Source organism: Equus przewalskii, chromosome 11 (assembly GCF_037783145.1).
Source record: "Equus przewalskii isolate Varuska chromosome 11, EquPr2, whole genome shotgun sequence".
Lineage (NCBI taxonomy): Eukaryota > Metazoa > Chordata > Mammalia > Perissodactyla > Equidae > Equus > Equus przewalskii.
The window spans coordinates 18,935,479-18,950,549 of NC_091841.1; the positions used below are offsets into that span (position 1 = coordinate 18,935,479).

A 15,071-nucleotide genomic window follows, 5' to 3' on the forward strand; every position below is an offset into this window, starting at 1 on the left:
AAATACATATACACGCACATGCACGTGCATCTGCAGAAATATTTGTACCTTCTCCCTGTGCCCCATGTAGAATGACACCCAAAGAAGTATTTCTGTCTCAGAGCGCCCCCCTCTTTCTCTCCCCACAACCCAAGGCTGTCTGCCCTCTTAATACCCAGTCTCAGGTCTGAACTTCTGCTTCATCAAGATCCTACCGGGAGCCAGCATCCTGCCTCGAACAAAGTAAAGAGCAGCAACAGTGCTCTCTGTCAATGTCCCCTGGGTCAGAGAACACGGGGTGAGGGAGAGAAGCTGAGGCCTGGGGCTGTAGACACAGCATGGGAGCCAGGGGCTACCAGATACCATGACTGGCCCCAAGGCCCTCCTGGTGGGTGGCACCTGCCTCCTGAGAACGTGTCGTCTTTATGGAGGTAGGCTGCGGATAGGGGAGAGGGAAGGAAGCCACCCTCCTGGGAATGAAGTGCGGAACAGATCTCAGAAGAAGTTGGGGCCTTTCAATTCACTCACAGTGGCTGGAAGAATGGAAAGCAGGGGTCAGTATCTGAGGCCAACAAGACAGAGGACTAGAGGAACAGGCTGCCCCCAGACAAAACTACTTTCTCCTCCCTCCCACGTGCTTATCCAGATGGCATCTCACTGCTCCACCCCAATCCTTGAATCAGCAAGATCAGCTCCATTTTGGAAAGCCGCCCCACTCTCACTCTACCCCACCCTGCATAGTGAACCCAAACAAAACAGGAGGGCCAGTTCCCCACCCCCCAGCAAATGGGATCTTCCCCCAGAGCCTGGGGTGGAGGGGTGGGAATCCCGAAGCCAGGGCTGAGAAGGGTCCTCCGGAGTCCATGCTCCGCCCCCAGGTGGCGCTGTAGCCCAACACCTCAGCACCCCCACCCACCCCCTACTGGGAGCCCTACTCCACCACCTTTTACTTTCCTCAAAGCCCCACCCTGTGGGAGTGATGGTTTCCAGGCGTTTCCAACTCCAGGGATTCCTCCAAAGGGAGCAGTGAAGAAAAGAGTCAGGAAATGCTGTGGGATGTCTAGTTTTATTTCCAGGAGAGACAGGGGGACGAGCCCAGTGTCCAGGGGGTAGACGGGAAGCTGTGAAGGCAGGAGACTTCAAGGCAGGGTCTCTGTGCCAACGGCTCAGGAGGAACAGATGAAGGGCAGACGCCTGCTGCAAGGATTGCCTCGCTGGTGACCCCCTGGCAGTAGAGAGCACAGTGAGGTCAGCTGCCCATCTGAGTGTGGCTTGTGCCCCACTCCTTCCCTCCTCAGGCACTTCATACCCTCCCTTGCCTGCTGTGGCTGTGATCAGTCAGCCATATGTTGCCTACACATCCCTACCAGCTCACGTTTCTTGAGCTCCCACAGCGAAGGAAGCAGGGTGATTGAGTGCTTTTATCTTCACAATGACTCCAAGAGATGGGTGCTAGCTCATCCCCATTTCTCAGATGAGGAAACTGAGGCTTAGTGGGGGTAATAATTTGCCTGTGTCTCAGCCGACCAGTGGCAGAGCCAGGATGTGAACCACAGCAGTCTTACTCCAACGCGTATGGTCTTAGCCATTGTACTAAGCTCCCTCACATCCCTCATCCATGCTGTTGGAAGCTGGAGAACTGTCTGTCAGCCTTCCCTAATTCCCACATCTGTCCTTAGTCCCTCATCCACCTTTAAATTCACATCTGCTAGTCTCATCTGTCACCCTGATATCAGAAGAGGGAAAGGACCCCCACCCAGGCCGTAGGATGGAAAGCCCGCATCTAACCCCCACACAGGGTACCCCATCACCTGGTTTTGCTTTGAGGAATCCTTCCCTACATCTCAGCCCTTCTCACAGAGAGGAAGTTGGCTGTCCGGTTGGGGGGAGGGTGTGAGTTTGGGGAGGAGTGTTGAGACAGCTCAAAAGGACACTATGTAAGAGTTCACCTTGACCCCCAATCCCCTTGCCCTGGTGCTCAGTTCCCCTCACCTCTGGTGCATAGAGCCACGCAGCGGCCTCTCCCATTTCTAGGTTGCCCTGAGGCCCAGTAGCTAAAATTCCAGCGGCTCAAATCAGTCCAGCGAAATCTCCTGCACCAGCGCTAGAGAAGGGATAGGCTGCATCAGAGGGCAGAAATCCAGGAAGACAGAGACAATCACAGGCTCCAGAGAATGCCCACTGGGCACCAAGCATCCCTTTCTGGACACTCACTATATGTATAATCTCTTCTCACTGTTCACCCGGCTAGAAGCCAGATACCCTAGAGATCCATCCCTGAGTGCAGGCAATGGCATCATCACACAGAGTAGGCTTCTCAAACTTCATTGTGTATACAAATCTCCTGGAGATCTTGTTGAAATGCAGGTTCTGATTCAGGAGGTCTGGGGTGCGGCCCAAGATTGTGCATTTCAAGCAAGCTACCAAGGGATGATGATACTACTGCTTCATGGACCACCTTTGAGTAGCAAATGTGATGGCACTTATTCATCCACAATCCCAGAACCACTCTAACAGAAGGAGGACTCCATTTTTGACATGGGGCAAGTGAGGCTCAAGGAAGTCGTTCAGCTTGTAAGTGACCAAGAAGGGCATGGAACCTATCTCGTGACGCCAGGGGTGTGCTGGTCTTTAACAACCAGCTCTGGGGGAAGGTGAGAAGGCAGAGGGACTTGTAGCGGTTGCCAATTTCCTTAGTGTAAATTCATCCACCATGGGAGATTTCAAGCTACAAGCATGAAGTCACTCAACATGGAGTTGAGAAGAGGTCTGCCTAATCACTGGTTCTCCTGAGCCAGTACAAGCCAGCTCCAGCTCATCACCACCTGCCTAAGGTCACCTCAGCTGTTTGGATAAGACTCGAGGCCAGAAGGTGTACCCTCGAGGTGAGCAGAAAGAGCCTCTTGTACCTGGGAGTTGGCCCCTCACTTACCCAGCCTCTCAAGATGCCTCCAATCCAGACCTGGCCTTAGTTGATACCCCTGATTGAGCACTGGAGGCAATAGTTTAAGCTGGAGCTGTGTATGGAGACAAGATTGCCTTGGTAGCACCTCATGCAGACATTCTGCAGAGACAAGAAGAGGTGGTTTAAAGAATTCACTCTCCTTTTACTCAAGTCCGTGAGTCTCCAGGAGAGAGCCCTACATCCCTTTTCAGTTCATAAATCAGGACCTACTTGCCCCCCTCAATCTCATTGCTTGCTCCTTTTACTGCTGTCAGCAACTTCTTGCAGGAAATAATAATAATACTCAGAATCATTATAGCCCCCATTTATTGAGAGTTTACAATGACCCAGGGACTATTCTAAATACTTTCCATGTATTATCTCATGGAAACTTCACCAGAAGTCTAGGAGCTTGGAACTATATATCTCCATTTTACAAATGAAGATACTGAAGCTCTGAAAGATGAAGTGACTTGCCCAGGTAACACAGCCACTGACAGGCAGAGCCAGGATTGAACACAGGTCTATCTAATACCAAAGCCTTTTGTCCAAATAAGTGGTTCTCAAAGTGCAGTCTCCAGGCAACAATATCATCATCACCTGGGAATGTGGTATGAATGCAAACTCTTCGGCCCCACCTAAGACTTGCTAGATCAGAAATTTGGGGTAAGGGGCTCAGAAATCTCTTTTTTTTTTTTTTACAGATTTCATCTCACTAGGAGATTCTGGTGCACATTAGGCTTTGATAACCACTAGTCTAAATGAGTATGGAACGGAAGGCTGAATCCACTCTCTTCTTCTCCCCCAGGTCCTCCACAGTAGCATTCCTGCCACTCACCTGAGCTTGTTTAAACCTCCTAGGAGTTCGCACCAAGCGGTAGCGGCAGGTCTTGCACCCAGGATGGCCAGACAATTCAATTGTTTCCTCTTCCCTGGGGCACTGAAAGTCTTCACCTAGGGCAGCTTGGTCCGACTCCATGGCCTGCTCATCCTCAAAGGTGTCTTGATTGGTGGAAGCCTCAGCCTCCTCTCCTTCTGACTGAATCACCTCATCTGTCAGGGCCAACTCTCCCTCCTACTCCCCTGAACCTTCCACATCCTGGATCAGGTCTGCATGTGTCTCTCGGATGTCCAAATGGGGGTCATGATTCTCTGGGAAGAAGAGGTACCTTGCCTTCAGTTGGGGAGTGGGGAGCCCTTTCATCCAGGACCATTGGCAGCTCTCATCCACCTCAAGCCTTCCTATGAACGCCACCTGGCGCCAAGACTGGAAGGATCTCTGAGGTGTTGCGTGAGGCACGAATTCTTGGGTCATCTGCACAAATGTATGAGAACCTGACTTCTGGCTGACACCACAGGCGTGTATTTTGGGGGTGGGAGGAAGCACCTGTGAGAAGCCCTTCTCCTACACAAGTGGGTGGTTTTTCTTTGTGAAGGAGCCCTGATAGAAAGTAAAGGTCACAGTTGTGAGTCCAGGAGAAATCTTAACAGAGATGAGCTGGGTCAAGTGAAGAGGGGAGGCTGTGTCTTCGGTGCACGAGTGCAAAACTGGTGCAGAAAAGACGAGAAAAGAGAAACATAGACGAGAAGAGAAGGGGAGGACTTACACATATGAAAAGCAGCAACTGTCCCCAGCAGGAGAAGGGGCAGGCGCAGAGGGCATTTCATATCTACTCAGTCTTGTGACAGGGACACAGCTCCACCTTGCCTCCCTGGGATGTCCAGTATGTCTGCACAGCCCCTGGCACAGGGCAAAGAAGAAGAGTTTGTTTAACTGGTTTATTAAAGGGCAAACTAGAGACCTTGCTTCTCGTCCAATTAACAGACCCTGATTGGAGAATCGGGGAAAGGACGTGGGGGTGTCGGCTCAAGGTGAAAAGTCCCTTTTTTCCTGAGAACTCCATCACTGCTCACTGGAACAACACTTAGCCCAGACCCTGTAAGAACAGGTCTGCTCAGGACCAGGGCCAATTTCACTGACAGTGGAGAAGAAGAGGGAAGGAGAGTAGCCATTATGGTCCGAAGGACAGACCTCTGAGGTGTTTGCCAGATAGGGTCCTGCTTCCTCCCAAGCCCTGGACCCCTCCTCCATGGGCAGCCAGGGGAGCACTCACCTCCTGAGTCTGAGGCTCTGCTCAGAGTCTCTGGCTGCTGGGCCCCAGAGGCAACCCTTATACTGGGCTTTTGGGGAAGTGGGAAGAGACTCAGGGTGGGGTGTGGGGCAATGGAGCTGATCAGGAGTTTGCTCAATCCTCTCCCCCCTCTGCTCTGCTCTCTACTGGGACCTGCCTCCTGGGGTCTACTGCCATATGTGGGTACCCATCCACCCCGGTGTGCTTGAGAAGACCCCAGATGTCTATTGTCGAGGCAAACTTATTATTAGTGCCCCTAAAGGGCCCCGGCCTGAGCAATACTCCTTAACCCCAGGAGCAGCCTCCCTTTGGTCAATATCCCAAAAAATGGAGTGGAGAATCCAGGGATCCGGGAGACCATGAAAGGAGGAGGGAGGAGGTGAAGGGAGCCTCAGCCCCCCTTGGCCCTTATCTAGAACAAGTCCTTTATATGCATCGCCTCCCTGAATCTTCACTTTCATCTCATTCCCTTGAAAATGTATGACTATCCCTACTTCACAGACATGAAAAGTGAGATTCAAAGAGGGAAAGTGACTGGTTAAGATTTCACTGCAAGTGCTTGAACCGGGATTTCTAAGTCTTTTTGTCTGTACAACCTCTGTCTCTCTGTCTCCCCCTCCCTCCCTCCTTTCCTCACTCTCCTTCTCCCTCTCCCTCCCTTTCTCACCTTTAATGTGTGAGTTGAGTATCACTGATCTAGAATATGCCATTTTGTCCAACCTCAGGTCGTATCTTCTGGCAAGGCGGCAACAGCTTTAATGGAAAGCTTCATGCAGAGTCACGCAGACATTGGTGGACCACCTCCCCACCCCTCCCACTCTCCATCTCTGTCCAGCCATCTATCACCACAGGGTCAGGACTAGGGGGAAGTGAGTGATGCATTTGTCTCGAGTGCAACATTTGAGGGAACACTACAGAATTCAGTAGTCAAGGCAAACAGTATTTCAATGAAATCTTTCTTAAAAGTCAAATTAAATGCAAAAACATCAAAACTTCCATCAACCAAGCTCCAGCTAAATTCAGTGCAGTCCAAGGAGAGACTAGCAAGTGCTAAGCAGTGACTTTGCTGGATATCACTGCTAAGAGCTAGCAGACTTTTTGGGATGGAGGACTCAACTCTGTGACCTCCTGGTTTTCCTCAGATTCCAGCCCAGTCCCCCAGTTCACAGGGAACCAGGAACAGGTAACTCAGAGGGTGAAAAGGCCTGGATTCCTTCCTCTCCTCTGCTCTCCCAGGGGACCTACAAATGGAGAAGTATCAGAGAGGTCACTCTGGGCCTGATTGCAGAGTAACCGTCTTGGCTGTTATCTCCCCAACCCAACGGACCAGACCCTCAGCTTATCCAGCTGACTGGGGGGATTGGCCAATTCCAGGGCCCCCAAACCCTGGTCTCTGGGTTTCAAACTTCAGACCTCTTAGTGGAGGAGGGGATAGAGGACTAGACCTCCTCCCCATTGCTCTCCCGCCTCCTGGGCCCAGGCCAGGAGCATCATTTCACTCAGCGGTTGGGTTGTCCAATAAAGTCAACTACACTCATGAACCAGCACCACGACAAGCTTTGCACGCATCGTTTCATTTCAACGTACATGTTTCACAGATGACGAAACAACATCTCAGAGCCCTTAAACAGGTGCCCAAGATCACACAGCAAGTCAGAGACAGTTCTAAACCAGAGACAGGCTCCTTATGCACTCACGACCGCCTTCCCTCTGCCTGCTCTCACTCACCTCCCCTTCTCCACAGCCTGCTCCTCCTCTGCATTGACCCAGTTTTCTTTGCTTATGAACCCTGGGAAAAGTCATTCCAATGACTTGCTCAGTCGCCATAGTGATGCCTATCTAATTTATAACTGGAAATAACATTTTTAAAGGTCTACCATGGACCACATATTATGCCTCATTAAGGCTTTTACATCCATTATCCTACTAAATTAGTCACTAAAATCATCCTACAATCTGGTGTTGCCATCTCTAGCCTGTATATCTACTACAAAAGCTCAGAGAGGTTGAATGACTTGCCCCAGTCCACACTACTCAAAAGAAGTGGCATGTTGACCCTGCTCTGTCTGACTCCCAAGTCCTCGTTATTTTTGACACACCTAAATGTGTTACCTCCAGACACTCTAGCCAATGGTGCCAACATTTTAAACATCCGTCATTTCCAAGTCTCTGGCATACTGTTTGCATTTATGTTCATAGGGTTTTCACACTCTGCCTCCCGAGAGTCTGTCCACCCCCACATTGTGCAGAGGGTGTGTCTTGCCATCTTGAGAGGCAGTGTTGTGTGATGTATAATGAAATCACAGGTCCCAGAGTCAGCCCTCTGTGTCTCAGTTTTCTCATCCGTAAACTGAGGCTGATGCCAGAACCGACCTCTAATGAGATCAGCTTCAGTACAGCTCTCAGAACTGACTCTGTCAGATGGTGTTGGGAGCGGCCCTTGTCAGGAAACCAGGGCTAGAAATGTGACCCTAATCGACACACAAGCTCTGAGAATAGATTTGGCTCTGCACTTCATACGGTGTGAGGAGCTCCACAGGTTCCATTGTAAACACACCATCTTCCTTTCACAGAGCTTAGTTAATATCTTGTTGGAGAAAGAAAATAGACACAGAAACCCATATTTTGAAATGTAAAGCCAGTGCCCTTATTTCACTCATTCATTTTTATACAACATTTTTTGTGGATGTATAACACGCATTTTGTCAAGTATGGTACACTGCTCAGGGAAGTTTTACAGAGTGAATGCTTCCACATAACTGTGCCCACAACAAGATACAGAACGTTCCCGGGAACCCAGACGTCTCCTTCATGCCCCTTCTGGACATTGAGTCCCAAGGGGATCTCCATGGACTGGAAGTCACACTTCTGTCACAACACACGCCCCCAACAGGAGAGATTTGTGAGGGACAACCCAAAATCCACCTACTGCTTAGCACAGAGCCTGGCACCTAGTAAATGCTTAATAACTGGGAGATTTTGTTACTATTTTTATTAATATAGGAATAGAGGGAAGTAATGCCTTCCCACACCAGAATATAAAGTCCGTGAGGGCAAGGAGTGAAAATTCTACTTCAGCTGCATCCTCCACAGTATCCAGCACAGAGCTGAATCCATAACAGTGTTTCAGAATTCCAGCATCTTTGAAATCAACAGACTATCATGGTACAATTACAATATCACAATGGACCTGTTTGATTTCTATCTCTGTCTCAATTTACTGTGCAAACTTAAGCAAGTAGATTCTCCTATCTGGGTCATACTCCAAAAATTAAAGGTCTTGATTGGCATCTCTCTATGACCTTGATCCCATCTGTTATTCTCTGGATTTCAGGGGTCCTGGAGGAAAGGGGCTTCAGGACATTGACCCCTTACTTTCTGCTTGCTTCCCAGCTGGAGAGTGGAGAGAGGATCCAGAATGCCTTCCTTCATCATCTCTGATTGGGACACCCTCACCTCAGCTAGGTTGGAGTCCTATGCCCAAGATGAACCCAAGATTAAGGGAGTCCATCCTGCGCTCCCCCCCCCAGCCCCCACTGTGCTCCATCCCCATAGGATAATATCACCTGGAGGGAAAGCCACCAACGCCTCTGGCCAGAGAGTCATAATGGTTAAAGCAACATGCTCTGGAGCAGTTAGTAAAATAACAGCCTTGCTCACATCTGGGTATTCAGCCTTGGGAAAATCTCTTAACAGGTCATCCCTTCTCTGAGCCTGGCTCTGTAAGGTGGGATAATAATTATTGATCACACAAGGTCATCTCTGTAAGATGCCTGCCACAGTAGGGGGAAATTTGTAGGTGTACAATGTGGTAACAATTTGTAGCTATTGCTGTGCTTATATTATAAACAACTGTGTATTCCCCAACAGTAATTTGTGTGCAAATTTATTTGAGAGGTGCTAGGGCACTAGTAGGGAAGAGAAGAATTCACAATAAAATGTCTGTTGTAAAGACAGCTACCTCAGCGTGTAACTGGAAGTTCATTCCCCTGGGAAATGGTACCCAGGACATGCCTTAGAGAACTATTCCACCTGAGGGACTGGGGTGCTCAGATATCCACTCCTGAGAGTTGTCGGCTGTGGCTGGGACATGTTAATTTCTTAGCACGTTAAGGTAACCACAGTCTGTAGGAGAGAGAGGCCAGGACATTGAGGGTCCACCGTGAAAGATTCAAGAGAGGTGGATGGGGTCCTGGCAGAACCTGTACCTAGGTGCCCGGTAATTTGGTGTTGTATGAAAAGAGCTAGCTGAGCCCATTCCTCTGTCTCCAGGACAGCCCCACTGACCCGATCCCATGTTTCATGCTCCATGAGAGCGATAACTTCTAGTCCCTTTCATGACAGACAGTGGAGTAGGGAGTCATTGTAGGACAGAAAGTTCATGAGTGGGGCTAAGCCGAGTGGATCAATGATCAGAGGAAAAATAAATCAATTTCAGGAAGGCAATTTTACTGCTGAGGGTGAAGGGAGCGGAGGCAGGCAGGGGAAAGGAGGCAGTGTCTTAGGAGGGGGCAGCTCTAAAGTCTTGACTGGGTCCCACTCAGTGGGAACAGACAAAGGGGAGGACCACGTCACACTGAGATAGTCTCAGCGACCTCCTGTGAAGGCAGAACCAGAAGGGGCCTTCAGCCTCTTGTTTCCCCTGACTCAGGCCCAGGAGTCTTCACTCCCCACCCCACCCCACACTTCAGTGGAGATGAAGTCTGTAGATTCAGGAGGCGTCTCCCTTGAAGGGTCCAGCTCTTCCTCGAAACTCCTCTAGGAGCCCATCCCACCTCCCCAGGCCTTTTCACGAGACTTCATTCCCACTCCCACCTCACCTTGGGTATACATGGATACACAGTTGCCACCAGAGGCCGAAGGCTCGCCGTGAGCCCAGAACCAAAAATTCCAGGCACTGCCATCCAACCAGTAAAAGCTCCTGCAGCTACCCTAGAGGATGGAGGGAGAAGGTGGGTTGGAGCATGAAGCAAAAGGAAGACAGGTAGGCAGAGCTGGCACTTTTCCTGTCTGGTCTTCCTGCTCTCTGCCAGGTATTTTCCTTGACTATTGGACCATGATGGACACTGTTCTGGTCAACCGAAATGTTGATCCACAGTAATCATCACCATCACATTCTATGCATCCCTGTGATGCATTCATCCTTCTGGCCCTAACAAGAGGTGGGACAGAGGTTCAACCCCATCCTAGAAATGAGGAACCAGGCTCACATTCCTGCCCAAGTCATAGAAACAGTCAGAGGCTGAGCAGAACTTGAACCCAAACCTCCTCGTTCTAAATCCTTGCCTCTTCCCAATACTAGGCAGCCCCTTGATGTCTTGCCCAGGTGTCCGTTTATCCCCAGTTCTTCAGGGGATCATAGAGCAGAAGCATAAAGAAATCTGCAATAAGTTGTGCGCTGACTTGGGTCAGGAGGGGCTCCCTTAGAGCTGGGACTGGTCTTACCGAGCCTCTGGCTGCACCTCCAATCCAGATTTGACCCTGGTTGACACTTCTGGCTAATCGCTGGATCCGGTAGTTAGAGGTGAAGCTATGGATGGAGACGAGGAAGCCCCGGTAGCAAGTATACTGCAAGCCAGGACAAAAGAAGAAAATGAAGCGCCCCTCCCACAGGAATTCACACAACCTCAACCCTGGGTCTCAAAGTCTCCACAATTCATTCCCCCACTCCCCACCCCAACCCCACAGCCATTTGAAGACTGGAGATCAAAACATAACTTCTGTTTCCACATGATCCACAACTCTTAACCACCTTACCCACCTCTAACACCTCTGAGGGCCTCAGCCCATGCTGACACCCCCAGGGTCCTCAGTGAGGCAAATAACCAGTGACACAAAGGCCAGAGACATCCCCTCCATACCCTCCTCCCCACCCCAGGCCTCAGACTCAGCTACAGGCCACTTACCTGAGCTTGATTATATTCCATGGCTGTCGGCACCAGTGTAAGGCGGCAGGTCTTGCATCCAGGGATGCCTCCCAGTATGATTGTATCCTCTTCCTTAGGGCACTGAATGTCTTTGTCCACCTCTTCTAGGGCTGAGACAGACTTGACAAGCCCCTCTTCCTCACGGGCATCTTCACTTCCAGAGCCCCCTCCTCCTCTCCCTCCAGCAGCGTCAGTCCCTCCTTAGGAGCCTCCATTGCCCCACGTTCTGGGATATCCCTATCCTGAGGCAGGGTGTCATCTCCCAAGGGGCTCTCGAAGTTGGATGTTTCAGTCCCTGGCAGAGAGAAAGGCCAAATGCTCCTCCTTCACATCTCTGTCTGTTCCTCCACGGAACCATGGACATTTCCCACCTTGCCCTAGGCATCTAAGGGCTCAGGCCTGGAAAGAGAGAAACTTGAAACAAGGTTCCCCTGAGGAGAACCCAGCCTCCCACATGAGGTCATGGTGTTAAGAGCAAGGTCTTAGCATCAAGGGGTTGTAGGTTTGCGTACCGATTCCATGGTCTACTAGCTTTACTTTATTTGTGATATGTGTGTACAAATGGGCAAGCTCCCAAGGGGAGCTCGTGGGGATGATATGAGGATTAAAGGAGATGATGCATAGAAAATGTTTAGCACAGTGCACTCAGTGAGCTCAAAGTAAAAGGAAGTCATTATTGTGATCATCGTTAACATTATGAAGAAAGGACAAAACTGAGAATATCATACTATAACCAAGACTGCAGATATACAGATGCCCTGAAGTGTCCCTTTAACTCCAGGCTCTAGAGACCCTGCTCCTCTAAAGGCAGAGATCCTGAAATAGGGGATAGCCAGAGGAGGAGGTGGTTTTTGTGACTCTCACTTTGTGTAATGTAGAAAGGAGCAAAGGAGAGAAAGAAAGACTGAAAACCAAAGAGACTTACTTAGAGGAAGGGCTGAAACTGCCCCCAAACAGAAGAGCCAGAAGTAGGGGGAGTTTCATCTTGACTTTGTCCTGAAATGGAGAACACAGTTTGTCACAAACACACACACATCACAGCCACACCATTAGGGGACCTTGGGAGTGAGGTGGAGAAAGAGTAGGCATGAGTAGAAGTCAAGATGGACCAGAAAAGCTAATGCTGAGCCCAGCCCCTGAGGCTCCAGGATGCTAGAATAGAATGAAGCAGACCATGAGGGACAGCCAAGGTTGGCTTTGCTGTGGACCTGAGTGTGAATAAGGGAATTATTACTTTTACTTTTTGTACTTAATGGACCCTCACAGTCTATGAAACAAAGAGGATCCGGAAACAATGATTATTGGCCTTCCTAGGAGTATACAGCACTTAGAAAGTGGGTTGCCTCCTCAAAGCTCAAGAAGCCACATGTGCATCGCTGCCTTCCCCAGACAAGGAGAGCTTTGGCATACCTCAGATGGAATGTGAAAGGTAGAGGATAAGAATTCCTGTCCCTGCTGACACCCATGCAACCTGACAGCTGCACACAGTGCCACCAACCCTCCAGAACCTCCCAGTTCAGGCCAGATGTGTCCTGGGAGATTGAACATTTACCTGGAACCAGTTCCACTACACCAGAAAGCACTTACCTACCAAGAAGTGTTCCTGGATCCTGAGTAGTTCCCAATCTCAGACCTTCTGATGCTTCCTCCCACAGTGACATTTTATATAGTGGCCTTGGAGGAAGTTCCCCGGGAGGAAGAAAGTTTTGCCACAGCCTGAGGGATGTGAGAGTACTGATAAGAACCCTGCATTTCTTCACTTCCCTGGGGAGCCCACTCATTGCCTTCCAGCTTCTCTCCTGTCAGCCTTTTCAGGAAATTGGAGGCCATTCTGAGACCACTCGGAGCCAGTGGTTCCTATCCTGTACTGCATTTCAGAATCTCCTTGGAAGCTTGTCCAAAATGCACAGCTCTCCTGCTTTACTGGTGGGAATGTGAACTGCCACAGACATTTTGGAAATGAATCTGCCAATATCTATTAAAACTAAAAGTATCATTTGATCAATTTCAGTCTTTGGAGACTCTCCTTTGGGAAGAAAAGCACCTATAAGTAAGAACACTTTTACAAAGTTGTGTATTGCTTTACAGTTTGTAGAAATGAAAGTTTCCACGGCAACAAGGAGCTGACTCCCAGCTGGATGGATTGGAAGTGAATAGAAAGAAAGGAAACAAGGGCATTCCAGGCAGAAGGAGCAACATGAGCAAAGGTGTGGAGGTGGGGCGACCTTGGCACATGCACAGGACAGTGTCCTTTCCTTCATAACTGATGCTAACAGTGTACAGATTGGAAAGGACTGGGAAAAACAGGGAAGAATACATCCCATCTTAAGCCAAGGAATGGAAATATCCTTCCTCTGTATCCACTGACTTAAGGAGATCAAAGCAGAAGTCAAGGGAATGACTCAACAAGAAACCAGACAGAAGCTTTGAGCTGGCTCCTGCTTACTCCCCGCCCTAAGCCCTGCTTGCAGGGCCACTTTGCGTGTTGGATAGAGCTACTGCAGTCAATGACAAGATGGAGCTGATTCTTGGAGGCCAGTTGGCCACTCAGGCACCTCTACCCCAAGGAAAGTCTCCTTTAGGTCACACAATCCACAATCTGAAAGCCACAGCTTCCATGACCCTGGAAATTCCATTTCCTGAACATCCAGTGGAGGTATGGAGCAATGCTGAGGGTGTGTGTTCTGGAGTCTGACAGTCCAGGTTTGAATCTAGGATCTATGACTTACTAGCTGTGTGACCCTGGACAACTTCCTTCACCTCTCTGTACATCATATCATCGTTTATAAAGTGAGGATAACAGTACCTACCTCACTAGGTATTCAGTGTGTAGTGGACATACTGTGAGCTGCCTGACTCCGTTACCACCTTCCTGAGGTTTCTGGAACTCCTCCTCCTATGGATCTTGGTGGGTAGCGGCCTCTCATTATTGAAGATGAAAGAGCCAAATAGGTTCCCAGCCTCCTTTACAGCTAAGGGATATGACTCGGCTCTGTTGAACAGAAGCATCCATTCAAGTCTTTGAATGTGGACCTAATGACCAAAAAGTGGGGGCCACGAAGACCTCTCTCTGGTTGTGGCAATGGCAATATCACATTCCTGGCACTGCAGTGGCCATAGTGTTAGAAGATGGATCCAGAGTCCCTATGGTCCCAGCCACAGGGTCTGAATTATAGCAGCGGCAGTGGGGTCCTCCCCAGACCTGTCCTGTGTCCTGGTTTTGGCCCCAAGTCTGCTTCTGTAGCCCTTCCTGCACTTCTATTAGCTACCTCACTTCCTTTGAACAAACTCATTTTTCTACTCAGATCAACAAGCGAGAGTTTCTTTTGCCTGCCACTAACATCCCTGAGCGATGCAGGAACTGACATTTAGTTATTGCTCAACAAATGACAGCTACTCATCTTAATAGGCAGAAGTGATCAGGGTCTTTGGGGCTGACCCACATTAATCATCTCTCAAGAGACCAATGTCTATATCTGGTCCGAATAACGTAATTTAAGTTGACCTATGCCAACAATGGGCACACTTGCCTGGGCCCTCTGATCAGTGCATTCTCTCCTTGTATCATACACTACAGTGTGTTCAGTAGACCTAGATTTTTTTTTTATTGAGGGTATAATAGGTTAAAACATTGTGAAATTTCAGTTGTACATTCTTATTTGTCAGGGAGCTTATAGGTGCACCACTTCACCCTTTGTGCCCACCCATCACCCCCCTTTCCCCTGGTAACCACTAATCTGTTCTCTTTGTCTTTGTGTTTGTTTATCTTCCATGTATGAGTAGAGTTATACAGAGTTTGTCTTTCTCTATCTGACTTATTTCGCTTAAAATAACACTCTCAAGGACCATCCATGTTGTTGTGAATGGGACTATTTTATCCTTTTCTTGGCTGAGTAGTATCCCATTTTATGTATATACCACATTTTCTTTATCCAGTCATCAATCAATGGGCACTTATGTTGCTTCCATATCTTGGCTATTGTGAATAATGCTTCGATGAATATCGGGGTGCATTCATCTCTTTGAATTGCTGATTTCAAGTTCTTTGGATAGATACCCAGTGGTGAGATGGCTGGGTCATATGGTATT

At 49.1% G+C, this 15,071-nt stretch overlaps 1 protein-coding gene and 1 pseudogene across 1 annotated transcript in view; both read right to left on the reverse strand.

Moving 5' to 3' along the window:
- Positions 1-1,026: 1,026 nt before the first annotated feature.
- Positions 1,027-5,087, reverse strand: LOC103545372 (proteoglycan 3-like; annotated as a pseudogene).
- A 4,396-nt stretch (positions 5,088-9,483) lies between these two features.
- The window catches only part of LOC103545210 (bone marrow proteoglycan), a 29,750-nt gene continuing 24,162 nt past the window's right edge, over positions 9,484-15,071 (reverse strand). The window contains 7 exon segments of the mRNA XM_070563915.1: positions 9,484-9,653; positions 9,876-9,987; positions 10,501-10,623; positions 10,962-11,149; positions 11,152-11,277; positions 11,908-11,932; positions 11,934-11,978. Coding sequence (XP_070420016.1) covers positions 9,643-9,653; positions 9,876-9,987; positions 10,501-10,623; positions 10,962-11,149; positions 11,152-11,277; positions 11,908-11,932; positions 11,934-11,978 — 630 coding nt within the window. The 3' untranslated portion in view covers positions 9,484-9,642.